The sequence below is a fragment of the Choristoneura fumiferana genome, chromosome Z, assembly GCF_025370935.1.
Source record: "Choristoneura fumiferana chromosome Z, NRCan_CFum_1, whole genome shotgun sequence".
Taxonomy (NCBI): domain Eukaryota; kingdom Metazoa; phylum Arthropoda; class Insecta; order Lepidoptera; family Tortricidae; genus Choristoneura; species Choristoneura fumiferana.
Genome location: NC_133472.1, coordinates 10,383,818 through 10,403,832, shown reverse-complemented (window position 1 = coordinate 10,403,832; position 20,015 = coordinate 10,383,818). Strand labels below are relative to the sequence as shown.

At 36.2% G+C, this 20,015-nt stretch overlaps 2 protein-coding genes across 5 annotated transcripts; one reads left to right on the top strand and one right to left on the bottom strand.

The window, feature by feature from the left end:
- Positions 1–433: 433 nt before the first annotated feature.
- On the bottom strand, positions 434–2,972 carry LOC141426681 (dynein regulatory complex subunit 5-like). 2 transcript variants are annotated; one of them, XM_074085785.1, is made up of 7 exons: positions 2,660–2,972; positions 2,334–2,584; positions 2,077–2,251; positions 1,807–1,984; positions 1,536–1,723; positions 941–1,088; positions 434–772 (listed from the first exon to the last, which is right to left on the bottom strand). In XM_074085785.1, exons 1-7 carry the CDS (start codon positions 2,838–2,840, stop codon positions 517–519), a joined length of 1,377 nt encoding a protein of 458 aa, XP_073941886.1. In that variant the 5' UTR covers positions 2,841–2,972; the 3' UTR covers positions 434–516. The 2 variants fall into 2 exon arrangements, with proteins under 2 accessions (XP_073941886.1, XP_073941895.1); XM_074085794.1 differs by lacking the exon at positions 941–1,088 and having other exon boundaries at positions 686–772.
- Positions 2,973–3,391: 419 nt separating this feature from the next.
- Positions 3,392–19,639, top strand: mtm (phosphatidylinositol-3-phosphate phosphatase). 3 transcript variants are annotated; one of them, XM_074085745.1, is made up of 12 exons: positions 3,392–3,557; positions 4,003–4,191; positions 7,768–7,842; positions 8,490–8,675; positions 9,289–9,504; positions 10,266–10,402; positions 10,723–10,848; positions 11,840–11,921; positions 12,191–12,361; positions 13,632–13,839; positions 14,622–14,839; positions 15,271–19,639. In XM_074085745.1, exons 2-12 carry the CDS (start codon positions 4,048–4,050, stop codon positions 15,415–15,417), a joined length of 1,710 nt encoding a protein of 569 aa, XP_073941846.1. In that variant the 5' UTR covers positions 3,392–3,557; positions 4,003–4,047; the 3' UTR covers positions 15,418–19,639. The 3 variants fall into 3 exon arrangements, with proteins under 3 accessions (XP_073941846.1, XP_073941825.1, XP_073941834.1); XM_074085724.1 differs by having other exon boundaries at positions 3,393–3,708; XM_074085733.1 differs by lacking the exon at positions 3,392–3,557 and adding an exon at positions 3,792–3,931.
- Positions 19,640–20,015: the final 376 nt, after the last annotated feature.

The window sequence follows — 20,015 nt, the reverse complement described above, 5'->3', positions numbered from 1 at the left end:
AGGGCTCTGAAACAATCAAAGTACGGACGGATCCAATGATGTTTTCATGGTCTACTTCTTTAAGACTTATGAAAGCGTTACCTACTTACTTTTAAAATAGGAACAAAACTAAAATCTGCAGGCAATGGCTGAGTCTGCATACAGTAAATACCATCTTCAGATGTGACTGATACTATAGATGGACGAGCTGAAAGCTGTTGTGCCAGTAAAACTGGATCTGCATCTGAAATTCCGAATCATTAGATGTAGACATAACTAATGATGTAAAAACAACGTATTAACGGCCAACGTGTTTAATTTACCAATATTCATCCCTTTAGCCACCCTTCGTGCTTGTAAAACCCTACTAGCACTTCTTCTAAATCTAATTCCTTTCTCAGCTTCTCTTCTTAACCGTTGACTGGCTGCAGCTGACTCACCTATCGCCATCGACATGGATGACATTCCAGATCTTTTAAGATTAACGTCAACCAAATAACTGAGACAAATTGCGTTGGATAAACAGCTGTCACTTGGCTAGAACATGATTATCATTAATAAGCTTCTCATATATTCAGAGTAAAATAAAATCCCATGGGTAAAAGCATAACTTACTGAACCAATATCATTTACACTTATATCTAATGCCCGTAGTGGTGTTTTTGCTAGGCCAATAGCTCTAGCTAGGAGCTCGCCACATGTTGGAGGACTATCGGCGCTTGTTGTTGACCACACGCCCGTTGGTGCTTTCTTCAATGGAGTTGACTTTATCCCACATCCAGATATATTTAATCTTAAAATGAAACAGCTGCCGTTAATTTAACTTGTTAGAAAAATGTGTACATCATTAAAGATGAATTGTTTTCAACATAGCAGTTGAGATTTAGCTACATGTAATCCATAAAAGCTGCTTGTAATTAAAATGGTTTTGTGCAAAACAAAGAAAAAAATATTCAGTTACGATGTCAAGTTACACCCTCTCGCTATGGTTACTGCAATGTGAGCGATGCCTTCAGATCCAAGCCTATCGTTGAGCCTCAAATCTAAATTGCGTATACTGCAACCCAGATGATTAAGCGAATGCGCTATATTCTCAACGCCTGCTGGTCCTGTTGAATGTAAATGGTCTAAGATCCAAACTTAAATTGAATCGAACGTCGGATATTAGAATGAAACTTATTTTATAATAAGTAGGTAATAAATATTTGTAAAAAGTCTAAGATCTGAACTTAAATCGACCATTCTGGTCTGATTATAGAATAAAAAATCCTGGACAGGATTTTTCTATTTTTTTAAAATCATATTTTATTTATTGTCCAAGTTTTTATTAGCAAATCCATTTCTAATATATTTTCTAATATACTAAATTTATTATACAAAATACGTTATCAGACCGGTGAAGTTTGACTTATGTTCGTATCCTCTACTAAAACTTCATATTTTGAACTATATTTCTAAAAGCTTCATTTTGATAAACCTGTAATTTTTATGAATCCGAACGCTGTCAAATAAAATTCTATACATTAATTTTTGTTAATTAGTTCACAATGTTATACCAAAAACATTATCAGCCAAAATCAAACTTCTTAAATTCTCATGGCGCAGCATAAACTTAGCTATGGACGCAGCACCTTCATCTCCAATTTTGCAGTGGCTAAAGTCAAGAGTTTCTATGTTTTGATTGTCTGACAGACCGCGTAAAATATACTTTACTCTTTGGCAATTCATATCACTCCTTGTTATTCTGCAACAATAATATTAGTTATATTTTTATATTTTGAAATTGTTCGCTGATTTTGTATTGTTTCCTATTCGTTTTTAAATTACCTTAGAATCTTAAGTTGACCACACTTCTCCAACCCACGTGCTAAATTTTTGGCATCATTGTTAGTGAATTGAAACTGGTCTTTGCGATATTCAGTTCCGATAAAACGCAACTGAAACGTTATATGCAACTCCACTAAATTTGTCAAGCTACCCAAAGCTGCATGAAGGGATATGTGATCTAAAATTTTACGATAGGTATCTAAATTTAATTAAAAATTAATACGAAAAAAATATTCCTCAGATAGTTAATATTTTCATAGAAAAACTTGCCTCTTGTCAGAATTTCGTTTTTTTTAAGAAGTTTAGTATCAGATTGCTGCTGAGTTGTAATAAGATCAGCCATTTCAGGTGAAATCGTTCTCTGAATTGGAATGTCAGAAGGTGTTAAGCTCCGAATACTCAACGATTGGATGTAGGGACCACATAATTTCACTAAAAACGTAACCTGTTGAAATCTAAAAGTTTATACCTCGAATCAATCAATGTACTAAAAAATAATAATAATGATTATTATATTAATTTCTTACCTTTTCAGGATCGTACTGACGGGGATTCATATTTTCTAAAATTTCAGCATAATATTTTTCCATGAATACATTGATCCATCTTTTATCGTTTGTAATTACGGGTGAATCGGACCACTTGGACTTGTAGTACCTTTTCCAGAAGATATCATTCTTAATATTATCGACCAAAATTTGTAGAGGTACATTAGTGTCGAGGATTTGCAAAAATAGTTCTCGATCTTTGGTTATTAGCTTGTCCAACGTTGGATATCCTTAAACAAAATTTTTAGATTTTTTTATGAACTAAATAACTAATTGTTATATATTAAATCCGTTGAAAACCTTACCCATCCAATTTTCACTTAATTTTTCAATACATATTACAACAAGTGACTTTGGATGGTTAACGTCCCAGTCGAAATTTTCTGGTACAATTTTTCTAATTGGTTCCAAATTGCTTGGAGGTTTATACGCTAAGTAGGTGTTGAAGCTAATACTTTCCGGCCAATTCACTGACATTGAAGCCATTGTTAAACGTTGAGGAAGTTACATCAATTACAATTCTGGAATTATTTCTATCACGTAACGATCTAACAACAGTCAAAATATGTAACTAAGGAATTATGATTATGATGACATATGAAGTGCTTGATCAGAAGTTTCTTTTTTATCACCTAAAACAGCAGAATAGCAGAAATATGCAGCTTAATTCAGAATAAGAACGAAGTTTATTTATTAATTTCGTCTTAAACACTGTGTAATTGGGTAAAGCAGATTCGTCACTGGCAGCACTAAGAGGAAGATTTTCCTTTAATAAATTCTGTATTTTTTAATAATATTTAATTAGAGAAGCATGCGTCACTGATTTAAATTTATTATCAGATAAAATCGATAAAATAGAAAATTCTTGAAGTCGTCATATTGTAATTTTAATTAGTTCCAATTATTTTTTTCAAGAAAAATACTTCTATGCTGTCATAGTTCCACTTTATGGTAGATCAAACTTTTTTTATTCTGATTGATACTTATTATAAACAGTAAATCATTGCTTTAAAGTCTATTTTTGAGTTTTTGATGTCAACCATATATTTATAAAACTAGGCGAGTTTAGCACTGTGCACTGCACAACTTTACTTACTTGGTTTACAGACCTACACACACAGAGTACTTTATACATCCTACACAGACGTCAAGACAGGCTAAATTGGCCCGTGATTATTGAATTGAAGGATTTACGGATACTTGGTTCGTCGTGTATATTTTAGCCACAATGGATAAACATAACAGTACAGAATTAATCAATTCGGATTTCTCGCTGTCTAAAAACGCCAGTTCTGATTCATTGGACTCAGACTCAAAATCAAGTTCATTGAATTCTAAACACGGACAAGACTCCGTAAGTTGCCTAAAAGGATTAATTTATTCCCATTGAATATATATTATTACAGTTGCTTCACTTCCTCTGGGCTTAGCTTGGCTTACTGTGATTATTTCAATTGGAACCGTAGTGGCTATCTTACGTTGTGTTGGATAATTTCGACATGAGTAAAAGTAGAACGATTCACATTTGTTTATTTGTGAACCGCATTCACAGTCAGAGACAGCATGGGTTGTCACAGGCGCGTATAGTTATTCCAACATAACTTATTGGTGTGTTGTCTGCGTGCTAATGATATAATTGTGTTTACAGCCTCATGTATTGGGAGATATCCAGTTGTTGGAAGGCGAGAAAGTAATGGGAGTCGCTCGTGATGTAGCTTATTTGTGCCCCTACAATGGACCATCAAGAGGAGTCCTGAAAGTGACAAATTATCAGCTTCATTTTCGACCCACAGATGCTGCATCTATACACAGCACTCTAAATGTCCCGCTTGGTGTGGTAAGTAAAATTTTCATGTTTTCCTGGTGGCACAGATATTTTCTGTCTTTGTGACATTTACCTTATAAGTAATACATGAATATTGGCTACATTACGATGACTATCGTTTTTATTATCAGCTTTGGCAAAAAATAACTTGTTTTTATGCAGCATCCTGCGATGTGATAAATCTATAAAATGTTATTTATAAGACATTAGTTACTTCTATGTTTGTATCTACATTTGCTTTAGATTTTGCTCTATAGATGAGATGTAAAGGTGGAGTTAAAAAATACAAATACAATGGTTACATTTACCACCTACCCTCTTCTTAATTGCGAAAACTATACTACTTATTACTTTATCATAACTTACATCAATATGCAATTAAAACATTTATTTTGTCAACCATAATACTCATGTTCATGTCCATAAAATGTATAAATAAGTTTTTGCCATTCATAATACAAGCTTTTTTGCTGACTTTACTTGCATTGTCATCTTAACTATATACTCATTCCAAATCACAAGTCAATCTGATCATTAGAAGTGAGTGAAGTTTAATTCACAAGATTCAACCTTAACAAACATTGTTAGATAAAATGTCTTGTAAAAAATGCTTTTCTCATTTCAATATCATGGAAAAGCTACTGTCAAAGTAACATGTTTTTTTTACTACTTGTTATTGAGCTTACATATGTATAGGATCAGCCAAATAAGTGGTCTATCAATTTTTAAACAAGTTCCTATTAATATTAATATGTTGCTAAAGTCGACGAACTTTCAAGTTGACAGACACGTCTTTTGGCATTATTGTTTAATGACATGCAAACAATTATCAACTTTAGGGTGGTGGACCACATATTTGGCTGATAGTACCAGCAAAATTTCAGGTTGATCTGACCAGAGGTAATTGGTAAAAATCAAGATTGGTTTACATATATAGTTAGTCAGCTATGAGGTTCAATCGTCATTTGCATTTCATTTTAGATATATATTCTCATAAGTTTTCTGTGTAAAGAATTTGGTTCAACTTATTTATATGTATATGAATAATAATATGCAATGCGCGCAATAACGCTATCTCTGCTCTATAAAGTAAAACAAAATCGCTTCCTGCTATCCTGTGGTCTTTTAATTTTTTTAAACTATGCTATATATTTTAGTGCACAGCTCAGTTTTCATCAATAGATAGTATGATTCAAACAAATTTATACTAGAGATGGCCAGACATGGGTTTCACCAAATATGAATATTTGGCTGAATGTTCGGTAAAACTTTTACCGAACCGAATATTCGGCATAATTGGTTCCTAAGTAGAAACTAGAAATATGATTCGTTTTTAATTATTTGAATGTATAATAATTTAACTATTGAGTAAAACAAAAAACTTGCTTAATTTATCATGATAAAGACTGATCGATTATATTAATATATTATTTTATTATAAAGATCATACTTATATTTTGATTTTAGTTAATAAACATTTTTTTTATCTGCTGTAATTGAAAATAAGCCTACAGTGTCAACAAAAATGTAAAGCCTCACTGTACCTCACAAAAATAAAACATTTAACACTCAACTCATACATAGCTCAATACAGTAAAAATCGACCACTTTCGATACGATTATTCTGTGAATGTGCCGAATACCGAATCTAAAACGAATATTCGCCCCATCCCTAATTTATACACATATACTGTAAAATTGTTTTTTTTTTTTTAATTTGTTGAAATATATTAATAAATATAATCTCTCTGAAAGTAATAAATAGTCAATTGAGCTGCCAAAAGATCATAACAACAGCTCATACAAAGTATGTTAATTAAACAAGTCAACTGCCCATTTTTCCTGCTACTGCTCTGGAGTTTGAGTAATATTACATTTGTGCTCCAGATATAATATTTATATACCTTTCACTGCAAACAGAGCGAACACCATATGGACTCAGTTTAACCAATTAGCTCCATGGAAGTACTTCCAAAGAAGTACTATAAAGTTGACTGATGTTAGTTAAGCTAAGTACATATACAGAGTCCTCTCCAGTCACGGTAGAAGGTGGGCATTATGCCAATATGCTGTGGCAGTTTAGGTAAGGCTAATCACTATCTAATGAATCTTTTATCTATTCTATACCTATAAAACAGTACCGTGACTGACTGACTGACAGACAACGCACAGCCTAAACTACTGGTGCTAGAAACTTGCAATTTGGCATACATGTACCTCGAGTGTTGTAGAGGTGCACTAAGGCAGGATTTTTCGAAATTCCCACGGGATAGAGAAATATTTAAACTTTTTTCATTTCTTTGTTTGTAGTCGAATCGCTGAAACTATTGAGCCGATTATAAAAATTCTTTCACCGATAGTAAGCTACACTATCCTTGATTGACATAGGTTACTTTTTATCCGAGATAATGCAAAATTCCCTCGGAATAGAAATTAATTAATTCAATTTTGGAGCTGATTTAAAAAATTCTTACGTATTATGTGATATGACTATCCCCAAATGACAAAGGCTCCTTTTTCTTCGGGAAATTACAAAATTCCAATGGGATAGAAAAAACTGAATTCAACTTCGGGGCTGATTTTAAAAATTCTTTCACCAATAGAAAAAAACACTCACTCACATAGACTGCTTTTTCTCCGGGAAAATGCAAAATTCCCATGGGATGGAAATTAGTTAATTCAACTTTGAGGCTGATTAAAAAAAACACTAATAGAAAGCTACAGACTGATTAACAATAAAAAAAATAAAAATGGGGTTAAAATAGTCATTTCTGTCCCACGAGAACTTTCTCAGGACAAAAATGACGTATTTCAATCAGAATCAGTACAGCTTTCGATGAGTGATAAATGATTTTGCTCGGTCGATCCACTTATTTATTTCTATCCCTCGGGAATTTCGCATTTTGCCGAGGAAAATTAGCCTTTGTCAATCAGGCATAGTATAAAGCTTTTTACTGCTGAATGAATTTTTAGAATCGGCCCCGAAGTTATATTTACTTAGTTCTATCCCGCGGGAATTTTGCATTTTTCCGGAGAATAGTAGCCTGAGCCAATTACTATAGTCATATTCGAATTCATATTCATTTATTCACTGTCAGGAACGTCTATTACTGTTTTTTTTAAACAGACTTATTTCTTCCCATGGTAACTTTATACTTGCTCAGGATAAAAGTTGTCTATGTTTTACGTGACTGTACATACAAATTATTATCAATTAAATATTTATTTGTTGTATAGTAGTTTTGTTGTTTGGTTGTAGGTAGGTCAAATGGGTTTTTAGAAAAAAAAAACTGTTACATCACCATTAAAAAACCAATACTTTGTATTATTTATGTTATCTACGCACACGAAGTCGCGGGTAAAAGCTAGTCAGAAGTATATGTAGTGTAGACTCTGTTCATACAGTGTTGGTAGATCTCGTGCACAACCTAAGTCCGATCTGTTAGGGGTATTCGTGTATACCTAGTGCCATCCACGAAGACGCGTGATTTTATCAAAATTTGCCATTATGGACATTGTAATAAGAACTACGGCACGCGTTATCGTGAATGACTCTACCTATATGTGATATGTTATTTTTATTTATAGGTCTCACGCATTGAAAAAGTTGGCGGAGCGTCATCAAAAGGAGAAAATTCCTACGGCATCGAAGTATTTTGCAAGGTTGTTATTTATTCTATTTACAGATTACATAGTCTTAATGGTTATTCTTAGATGGTCCAGTCTTTATCTTTCTTCACTGACAATCAATGAGGGCTAAAAGACAGGCGAAACGCTAGATGGCGTTAGTATCGTGAGGTTTTTTGACGTTACGGTACGGTCCTGCTTGCAATTGGCTAATAACTAAATGAGCCTGAGAATGAGCGAGCGAGAGCGGGGACCCGTCACGCGGAACTTTAACAGGCTATAATCGTCATTATCTATCGATCTATCTATTATAATACCTTTATACAAGCAATTCTTGTATATATAAATATATATTATATAATCAGAATCTCGGAAACGGCTCCAACGATTTCGATGAAATTTGGTATTCTGCGTTTTCGGGAATGAAAAATCGATCTAGCTTGGTCGTATCTCTGAGCAAACGCTTGTTATCGAGTTATAGCCCGAGGGAAGCTCAAAAGACAAAATACGTGTCCAATATTTTCTGACAAACTGTCGAACGACTTTTTTTTATCCTGGAAACTACCCAATGAGGGCTTAAAGACAGGCGAAATATCTGTTACTGACCTATTACTAGATATCTGATACTAGCCTATTGCATATTATTCAGCATTGTTCTCATTTTTTATTTCATCTATCTACAGGACATGCGGAACCTTCGTTTCGCTCACAAGCAAGAAAACCACTCGCGGCGTGGAATATTCGAGAAACTCCAACAGCTGGCCTTCCCATTGTCTCATAGGCAGCCTCTTTTCGCCTTTAGTTATGCCGAGAGCTTCTCTGAAGACGGGTGGCACGTGTATGAGCCGGTCGCCGAACTACGGAGAATGGTATGAACCATACTCATTAAATCTTTGACGTAACTATGCGTCGAGCGGAGGACAGGGCGCAATGGCGCGCATTGGAAAGGCCTTTGTCCATTAGTGAATGGAGACGCTGATGATGATGATGATATAGGTATCATCAAGTCAGTCAGTCAGTCGTCATCATTCAGGTTTTCTAAATATTGACCTGTATGATGGCGCCTTATCCTAAAAACAGGTCAATATTTAGGCCACATAACCTAAATCTGGGCAAGTGGGCATCTGATTGATAGACTACTGATCAAAAGTATTGTGGTGCTACTAGCGAAATAATAGTAGATTGTACAATGGGAGCATAAAACGAGCCATTTTACCCAAGACGTTCATATAGCCACCCGAGCCGGTATGGCGAGGAAACATATCTGAATACGCTTCTACGTCGTTAAAAATAGTGTCGTGTTCGTGTTTAGATATTTTTGATTGAATTTTTGCTCAGAACTATAAGAACTCTATAGTACACCAACCCCGTAAAGACACTCCTAAGTACAATGACCTATCTAACCTGAATAACTAAATACTACTATAGCTCTAATACCTGCTCGACGAGAACACAAAACTCTTATAATAATATACTTTTTAGGGTGTCAACAACGACATGTGGCGTATAACCCGCATCAACGACAAGTACGAAGTGTGCGAGAGCTATCCATCGGTGTGGGCTGTCCCGGCGGCCGCTAACGACGACCTTCTGCGCTCGGTCGCCGCTTTCCGTTCGCGCGGGAGGATACCAGTGCTCGCGTGGATACACCCGAGCTCGCAGGCCACCATTACGAGATGCAGCCAGCCGTTGGTTGGGGTGAGTTCGATTAACGCTTCTGTTATGACGGGCATAAACCTACTAATATTGTATGTATTACTATGTACTTACAGTCAAGGAAAGTGGATCACGTACGGTCAAGGAATTTTGCATGAGCCACCATGGTACCTTTTCAAAGAAAAAAGTTATTATTATTTTCATTTTTAATTAATGTGATGTCAAAGACGTTTACTGTGAAATGTTTCCATGGTGGCGCATGAAAAGTTCTTGACCGTACCAGGGTGGAACCTTTTCATAACAAGTTTCGCTATGATTTCTTTGGCAAATGTATATGTGTGGGAGGTCACCATGACTTGTAGCACAAAGGTTCCACCCTGGTACGTGGTTTAGTGTCCTCGGCTGTGTATACCCTTATAATGTATGTAAACCCTTAAATGTACAGAAATAAAGGAACAAGCAATTGGAAAATGTTGAATACATGTACAATGTGAATTTATCCCTTTAAGAGGATATCCTTAAGAGTCCATTCAATCTTAGAGTGGATGTGGAGTTTGAAACTAACAAAGATGTACAGTCGAGTATCATCAAAAATATCTGAACACGCTTAGTCTACGTCTTAACAGTAGAGTCGTGTTAACATATTTTTGATCAAATTTTTGCTCTGAAGTTTAAAAAGAACTCTACTGCAGATTAGTGAAAAATCTGTTTTATCTTAGATATCGTTGAGTAAACGCCCGGCTAGTGAAAAGTAAGTAGTAATACCTTCAAGGACACAAATGATTGGAAATAATTCGTTGCAGGTGAGCGGCAAACGAAGCCGCGAAGACGAGCGATACATACAACTGATAATGGATGCGAACGCTCAGGCCCACAAACTGTTCATAATGGATGCTCGTCCCAGCGCCAATGCGATTGCTAACAAGGCTAAAGGAGGCGGGTAAGTGTTACCTTTTAACTGGCTGAATGCGGCAAAATGCGAGAGGACTCCCTACCTACCTAGGGTTACTAGGGTTACTTGGTATCTAGGGTTCCGACCGTCAAGGGCAAAATTTATCAATGTATTGAATATTTGTTAGTAATATACAAATATCTAATATAACAAAATTTTCAGTTCATAGGTTTTTTTTTGTAAATAAATCTTACTTTGGTTGCTCCTCCTTTGTATGCCTTGGTATTACAGAAAAAGATCTGAAAAATGTAATGTATTCCAAATAATCATTTACGTTTTAAAATTATTATTAATGTTATTTTTTACAGTTATGAATCAGAAGACGCCTATCAGAACGCAGAGCTGGTATTTCTCGACATCCATAATATACACGTAATGAGAGAAAGCTTGCGCAAGTTAAAAGAGCTATGCTTCCCGCAAATTGATCCAAACAGGTAAGAGAAAAAAGAATCTGAGTTGACTGTTAACCATGTCCATAACGGGCGTTGCCTATAACAGAACAATAAATTAAAATGTAGATATTTTTACTTTTTTAGTTTTTTTATATTGGGTCTCCTGATGGTAAGAGATCACCACCGCCCATAAACATCTGCAACACCAGGGGTATTGCAGATGCGTTGCCAACCTAGAGGTCTAAGATGGGATACCTCTAGTGCCAGTAATTTCACCGGCTGTCTTACTCTCCACGCCGAAACACAACAGTGCATGCACTGCTGCTTCACGGCAGGATTAGCGAGCAAGATGCTGGTAGCAATCCGGGCGGACCTTGCACAAGGTCCTACCACCTGCAATATTAGTAAACTAAATGCCCTTTTTAGAGTCGCAAAGTATCACCAAATTTCATCTAAATCGGTTCAGCGGTGTAAGCGTGAAGAGGTAGCAGGCAGACTGAGTCACTTTCGTATTTATACTATTAGTATTGACGTACTTATATTAAACAATTTATTGAATCAGGCCTGATCAATGAACTATAAAAAAATAATTTGCTCACCCGCGACCTTGCGATAGCTAAGTCGATGCAACTAATCTCACAGAGTCAAATATCTGGCAGGATGGTGAACTGTTGTGCTGCTCTGAGGTGGAACTCTGTTTGAGTTCGAAACGCGTCAATGTAGTGTAATGGTGGCGATAGTTGGGTTTGTGCCATTTGTGTGTGTTCTTACTGTGTAAAGGGTGGTAGAGCTGCATTGCATGCATTGCATTTTTTGCATAGACGTTGCTATCTTAAAGCCGAGTTCGATTGACCACTGCAAACTCGTTGGCTTTACGGCCTCGCAATGTAATGCAACTTGCACGATTTTGTTGCCAATCTAAACACGGCTTAAGGTCGCGGGTGAGCAAAGTGATGGTTTAAAGTTCATTTACTTCTTTATGTTGAACAGTTTTAATCGAGGTAGCTGATAAAGTACTTGCTCAAAATTTCAGGTGGTTTAGCGGTATAGAAGCTAGCTGTTGGTTGAAACACATCAAATGCATACTGGCTGGAGCTGTGCGGATTGTCGACAAGGTGAGTAAATGCTCAACTTGGGGTACTTTAAATGTTTTTATATTTCTATTCTACCTATCCAATAAGTATAAATATAAATATCATGGGACACTTCACACCAATTGACCTAGTCCCAAACTAAGCAAAGCTTGTACTACGGATACTAGGCAACGGATAAAAAACCATTTCTGTACTATTATCTGTGATTTACTTACTACGCTCACATTGTAACTCGCCACTCGCCTCTTTTGACCCCTCTAATACAACATAAAATAAGTTTTTTTGTTTAGGTGGAGAACCACAAAACTTCTGTATTGGTCCACTGTTCCGACGGTTGGGATCGAACGGCACAGCTGACCGCTTTGGCGATGCTGATGCTCGACCCTTATTACCGCACCTTGAGAGGCTTCGAAGTTCTTATAGAAAAGGAATGGCTTTCGTTTGGTCACAAATTCCAACTGGTAAGTATATTAGTAAGACTTAATGGGTATTTCTCGACTAAAACGGTATTTGACTATTTTTATAGTATAAATTAAAACTCACGATGCCTGTTATCGAATAGGGAAACAATTTTGAAACTACCAAAGCAACAAAGTTATAATGGTTTGAAATTCATGATTAGACAGAGAAAGATATAATTGCATGTGACGTCACACGCAAGTAGCGCCATACTTGCTGCATAGAGAAAATCTTTCAGAAAGAGACTGGTATATAGATGTTCCAAAAAAACACTATAAATTCAACTTTCAACCAATTTGTTTTCTTTCGGCTAAACAGTGTCTGTTTACCTATATTTTCATAATAATATATAAGACATGGCAAATTCAGGAGTTGTCAAATACCGTATTGGAAAATTTGAACAGTCCCCTGCCAACTTTCTCTTCAAATTATGATGAATTGAACAGTAATAGTACATTACTGCAGAGACCAGTAAGTAAGCCATCCTGGACGAGTAGAAGTTTGATGGCCGAACCGCCAGGTTTTTCAACATATTCCATTTAGTGGAGAAATATTCTTCGCTCTAATGTGAACTATACTCATAAAGCGTTTGAATTCATTGAAGTTTGAGTGTAACTTTAAACTAAAATATAAAATAAGATTTTATTGTAGTGTAGATACTTTGAAATTTAATTCAATTGTGAGAAGTTTCAGGTACTGTGTTTCCGTTTAAACTCGTTTACTTGTAAACAAATTACCTTTTCAAATTCCGTACCCAAAGGCTGTTCGTTTGTCTGTCACAGTGCTGTGTCTTTTCAAGTGTAATAAGTGAACAGTATGGGGGCTTTCGGGGGCGAACGACAGATCTAGCTTGGTCTTATAACTGGCAAAACGTGTGTTTTCAAGTTTCAACCCGAGCGAAGCTCGATCGCCTAGGTGCTTAATAGTGATCCCACATTGGCTGTTATAAGTGTTATATAAAGTTATAAAACACGATAACATTGTCTAACACTTTATAACTTTTGTTACAACTTGTCAGTTGTTTTAAACGCTGATGTAAAAATGTTATAACACCATTATATTATATACCATATGTTAGCTTAGCTATCACTTGTCATGTTATTTAACATTTTAAAAGTTACATAACATGAAAACGATAACAATGTATAACATTCGTTACAATTTGTTAAAACAATGTTATAAAACAAATGTTTTATAATGTTATATAACACTTATAACAACCAATGTGGGAGCACAAAAAGATTAAACAAATTAATATTTATGTTTTTTTAGCGCATAGGTCATGGCGACGAACGCCATTCCGACGCCGACCGTTCCCCGGTCTTCGTGCAATGGGTGGACTGCGTATGGCAGTTGCAGCAACAGTTCCCGACAGCGTTCGAGTTCAGCGAACGCCTGCTCATCACCATACTGGATCACCTGTACAGTTGCAGATTTGGGACGTTCCTGTTCAACACTGAGAGGGAAAGGGTTAAAGAAGGTATGTGGCCAATGCAAGTGTAGGTACGTATAAGGGCTTAGCGAGAGAAGCTGTCTCCCTCTAAAGAATGAAGCTGATTAGCAAAAATACTCCTGAATCTCGGCTCGCGCAGCCTTACCTTAAGCCCAGTATAGACCAGCAAGAAAAAATGTGCGAATTGTACCATCAGCCTAATAAGTGGTCTATCAATTTTTAAACAAGTTCTTATCAAATGAATATGTCGCTAAAGTGGAAATTTCAAGTTGACAGACACGTCTATTGGAATTATTGCTTTGGCATATGCAAACGGTTATCAATTTTGGGGTGGTAGACCACATTTGGCTGATGGTACATTGCGACGCTTTAATTAAAGCTTACGAATATGGAGTGGTCAAATTATTTCGACCATATGAAACAGTTGGAAAATGAATGAGACGGGACCTCGTGTTATAAGAAGTATTATGTAAATACTTGTTTACAGAATATTAGGACGCCTTTATTTTTTTATTCTTTCGTTTACATATATTCTTATACAGATGAACGGCACTGACACAGTGACATTACTTTCGTTCAAATAATTCATGCCAGCTCTTGTGAACCTGGCGCTGTACTACGAAGTGCAAAGTTCGAACTTCGATAATACCAGAGTGAGAGGGAACGGTACGATACGAACTTCGATTTTGGAATTTTGTAGTAGCCCCATGTACGGACGGAACGTCGAATACAAGAAGCCCACTGTTATCGATGTCAAATACATAAAGTTGCTTCGAAATTCCCTTTCCTTACCTCAACATCTTTTCCAGAAGTGAAAACCAAGACTGTCTCACTGTGGTCATACATCAACAGTCGTCAGGACTTGTACCTAAATCCTCTGTACTGGGGACCGGCCTCTTTCGCACCAAGTTCGCCGCCCTCTCCGTACTCTCGGCCGCAAGTCGTGCTGGTGCCAGTGGCCTCGCTGAGAGTAATCAAGCCGTGGAAGGCTCTGTATTGCCGGTGGAATCCTACCATGAGACAGCAGGTTGGTATATTGGCATATAGCTTTGCTAATAACGTTTTAAACTTTCGTGATTTTCACTCATAAGTCAAAATACCACAAACGGGACTTATCACGCTAAAACACACGAGTAATATTTACCTCGACGTTTTGACCACATTACAGTGGCCGTGGTCACGAGTGGTCTATACATAGTGAATATATTCAACAGGGATGAAAACAGCGGTGTTCTATGTATATTGTAGCAAATTTGGCTGTTGTGCTTTTAGATATTTTACTTCATAAAGAATTGTCACGAGTGAGTAATTGACATCATTAGCTAATAATAGTCAGAAACAACATTAATTAAAAAAATAATCCGAAAAGCCAGATTAATTTTCAATTAACAGTAAAATTCCAATTCAATAAATTTCAATTAACAGCTCTTAAACCGGCAAATACTATCTCCTTCCCAGGACCCGGTTTTCCAACGTACGCGCGAGCTGGTAGCTTTGCGCGCACAACTGGAGGCGGCGGTGGCGGCCGCGGCGGGCGACCACGCCGCGCGGCAACACCGGCTGGCGCTGACGCCGCCGCGCGTCGCGAGCCCTCACCACGTCTAACAACGGGGTGAATCCAATTATTTTTATACAAGAGATTATACAGACCCCACCACGGCTTGGAGAACAAAAAGTCCCCGTCAGTCGCAATCGGATGACCATTTCATGAATCATTTGTGCATTTTGATTTGGTTCAATTGTCTTCCTTCAGTTCTGCTTCCGAATATCCTATTAGTGCTTAACTAATCATTAACACTTTCAGGCAGCATTCCGATTATGGCGACCGCGACCGGTAACGGCGACGACGACACACGACCGCGATCCACTGACTAGTATGAATTAAAACGAGCCACTGACGAATGTCGCGTTGCGCAACTATTCAAGTTCATACTAAGCAGTAGGTCGCACGAGCCGGTCGTAGTCGCGGGTTGCGCTTACTAACATCGCAATTATACCTAGAATACGATAAACTCGAAATGAATTTTTCTGTGTTCTCTATGTTACGGGGGGGTACGTAATGAATACCAAGAATATACCTAAGGTAAGGCTACGCGAGCTGAGCTTCGGGGGCATTTCTGCTTATCAACTCAATTCTTTAGAGGCCCGTACCCGGTATGCCCTTGAATAAGCGTTAATGAATAGGGTATGCTCCTTAATCAATCTATACGATTTGATTGGTTTACGTAATTGACTAAATTCTGTCTAAGAAAATAAGCTGCAAAAGTGGAGAAGGGGTTTGAATTTCTCGCGCTATTTGTTTGTTTGATGATTTCAGTAGCCTCAATTGGAGCAGAACCTGTTGATACATGTTTATAAAGTAGCTAAATAATGTCTGGTCTGGTAGTAGAACAATTTGTAAATACTATCGCAAAATCCATGAGTATTAAAAATTATCTTTAGCGTTTATCAACATGCCAACTAAGGGATCGCATTCAGAGACCGATATTTGCATTCCACTGAATCATGCCAGTAATTGAACCTTTCATATTTTTCAATGTATCGTAGATACTTCAATATTTTGGCTGTTTTTAAAATCGGCTATTTTGATCAATCACTGCTGGGAACTTTTACTTATGCTTCTGCCGACATTTAGCAGCCATTTCATTTGATAATGTGTGTTTCGAACGGAAAAACAATGCCTACATTTTTATACACAAAGTTATAAAGATTTGAAATTCAAGATTAGACAAAGAAATAAATACTAGCGTGTGACGTCACATGCCAGTAACTCCATACCTACTGTATAGAGAAAATCCTATATAAAAATATTTTTTTAACATATTTTTTCTTTGCTGAACATGAAATGAATCCTTAAATTTAACTTTCTGCCATATTTACCTGCTAAGCCCTAATAATGTGCAGTATTCGTTTTTTTTTCTAATAAAGAAGATATTGTTTACATGGGTACAAAATATTAGGAAGCCCCTGTATAATGGTGGCTTTCACACAATCACAAGCGACATTACTGTCGTTCAATTCATTAGGGTCAGCTCTTGTGAATCGAGCTATAAACTACGAATAAATAATAAGTCAGGAAGCGTAACTCAAAACATATAGAACCAAAACGACTTATGATTCATATACGAATCAATTTCGAGGTTGCAAATAGACGTGCTTGTTGATTGGTTATAATTCAGAAAGAATGCAGGGATTGGTTGACTCGCGTGATGCAATGTCAGATGCACAAATTAGGATCACTTTTTACATCTAACGTTTCAATGACGTGTCATAGTATATTGATAATGACAGCTTATCTTTTTAAGCGACTTAAAGGAAAAGAAGGAGGTATCAATTCGGTTGTATTTTTTTGGTTGTTACCTCTGAACTCCATCATTTATAAACCGATTTGAATAAAAATTCGTTTGTATTGGAATATGTCTAATTAGGTCCCTTAGGCACGAAATCAAGATCTGATGATTGGATCCTAAGGAAATTGTAGGGACACCAATGGTAATTTGGATATATTTTGTAGTAACTCGTGCATTTGCTTTTGAACATCATCATTTGGTGAAGTGGAACTAATGGTAAAGACAAGTGAAGACCACAGTTGACCACCGGAGTTAGGTACTACTCAATAACAAGTATTTCACGGGTTTAATTTCAATTATTTTAACACAGTTGCTAAGCAATTTATACGAGGACGTAATGCATTATGGTGAAATGGAATGGATGGTGAAGCACCAGGACTTTTGAATAATGAACGTCTCTGCATCGTAAAAAGTAATCTTTCGTAAAAGGTGATGAGCAGTTGACATTAAACTATTGTATCTTATATTATTCACACTACAAGTCGTGAAAAAAAATATAACAAAAATCAACGAAAAACTTTCACTAATGGTGGTTTATTTGAGTTTAGCTGTCAGAGAAATATAAAGACTTTTTGTACCTATTGTTTGGGCGATACAGGAAAGAAGAAAGTATGGAGAGGGGTGATGAAACTGCCATTTACATTATGCGAGCCATAGATCACAGACTTGATTTTGCATAAATACTGACCATCTCCAACTGATAATGTATTTGAACATTTTTAAATATAAATCTATTTTTAAGACTACTTATTAGTGGAAAGTGATCCCTGGACATTTTAATTTTTCATCTCTCCTGTTCGGAAAGTTTAATTTTCATGTGTAGATAGATAGCCGGGTGGAAAATTGCGTTTTCATCTCTAGGGTGGTTTTTTTTTTCGATTAGCCACGGAGTCGAAGATAATTGAGTTACGTCAATGACACTTTTTTTTCACGTTTCGGCATGGCCATCTAGATGCACGTCGTGACCAAGGGGCTTATATACAACACTGGAGGTTGAACGCCGAACATCCGTTTGAAACAAGAAATTTGATCTTTATTAGGTACGTCACGAACATATTCCATCTCTTTCTTTAGTTAGGTTAAGAAAGAGATGGAAGTCATTCGTGAAATGTGAAAGAAAGAGATGGAATATATAAATAAGTAATAAATTTCAAACTTCTACGTTCGGCGTTCAACCTCCAGTTTTGTATATAAATAAGCTCCTTGGTCGTGACCGTTGGAGGTTGGATATAAGTAAATTCAATTTATTATTATTCTATTTTTTTTGTAGTATTTTACTTTCCTCACAATCGAAATGAAAAGTAGTGTCTAACTCGGGTGAAATGGGCCACTTTCCAACCTTGGTTATCAATCTACTATTGCATTGTTCCTACACCACTTCATAACACACGTTGGCATGATAATTTAGAGCTGTTCACAATCAAAAATGCGAAAATTTGACGTGAGCTCACTAAACTTGCAAAATAAATGTCAGTCAAAATTAAATGACGCGCCTGCGACCTTAGCGCAGGACACGCCTGGGACACGGTATGCTATGCATGCTTATAGCGCAGTTACAATTCCTGACTTATTATTTGTTCGTAGGCTATAAAATGTATTTATCATTTTGCATTTAAACACTACACACGATTGACGTATGTGTATGTACGAGGTCAAAGTTTATATTCTATAATTTAGTGATATGGAAATTAATAACTACCATACTACATACTTAAATTAGGGTATGTTATTTTAGCTACACACTAGCTTTTACACACTAGCTTACACTACACTAGCTTTTTTCGCGGACATTAAGAATACGTCCCTAACACACCAGTTAAAAAGGAATAATTACGTTGGCGCCAAAAACGAGCGCGATAGACAAGACAAGATGTCGTAAATATTACTTGCAATTCAAGATGTTCTATTGTTTTCTTTAATTGTAAAGTAGCTTGTTTTGTTTTTAATAATTTTAATACAACACAAACTTGTAGATAACGATTAAATGACCTGAGAGCATATTGCCTAACGTTTCTGATGCTAGCGATCGCATTCACATGACAGATTTCGCATACAAAAACTGTCATTTGATTGCGATCGCGAGCGCTAGATACTTTACGCAGTAGACCATCTGTATTTGTTTGCTTAATACTTGTTTATCACTATCTTAATGGACTTCCCGTTCATTGTAAACAACAGTACCTTTTCTATTAGTTGCTAGAATGTATAAGATTCTTTTATAGTATTATTGTAATGTATGCAATTTTTATAAGTTTACAAGAAAATGTCTATGGGTGTAAGTCTCTTTAATTTAAATTCGTTTAACCAAAAAAAAACATTGTCCGTGCTGTTTGTAGATACATGCATATACATATGTTTACGATTAATATTTATCTCTTTTTCTGATACACTTAAGTCTGTATCTGTTACTGTAAATACGTTTAATCTAGGTGATGTAAAATATTAAATTTGAACCTTAATTATTTGTCTATATTCAATTTGTCGTTTTATTTCAACTTAACATTTCCTAAAATAATGATAACTTTAAAAATGAGCGAAAACTACAAACATTGTTACTTTTACGTAAGCTAGTTTATTAACAACTGAATTCAAATAAATCGATTCGTTTTTTAACTCTCGTTTAGTTACACTTACCTATAAACAAATTGCCACTCGATGATTACCCGCTTTAAATAATGAATTTGAACTATTCACAAAACGTATCAGGGGCTTCGATGGAGGTCCAATCGCACTAATGGAATCATGAATCGCTGTGGAAATAATGCAGATTAACGCCACAGTAAAATTAAGTGTCAAATTCACAAAAGGTACCTGCGAAACACTTGTTCCTGCCTGAATCAGAAGGAAAGAAAG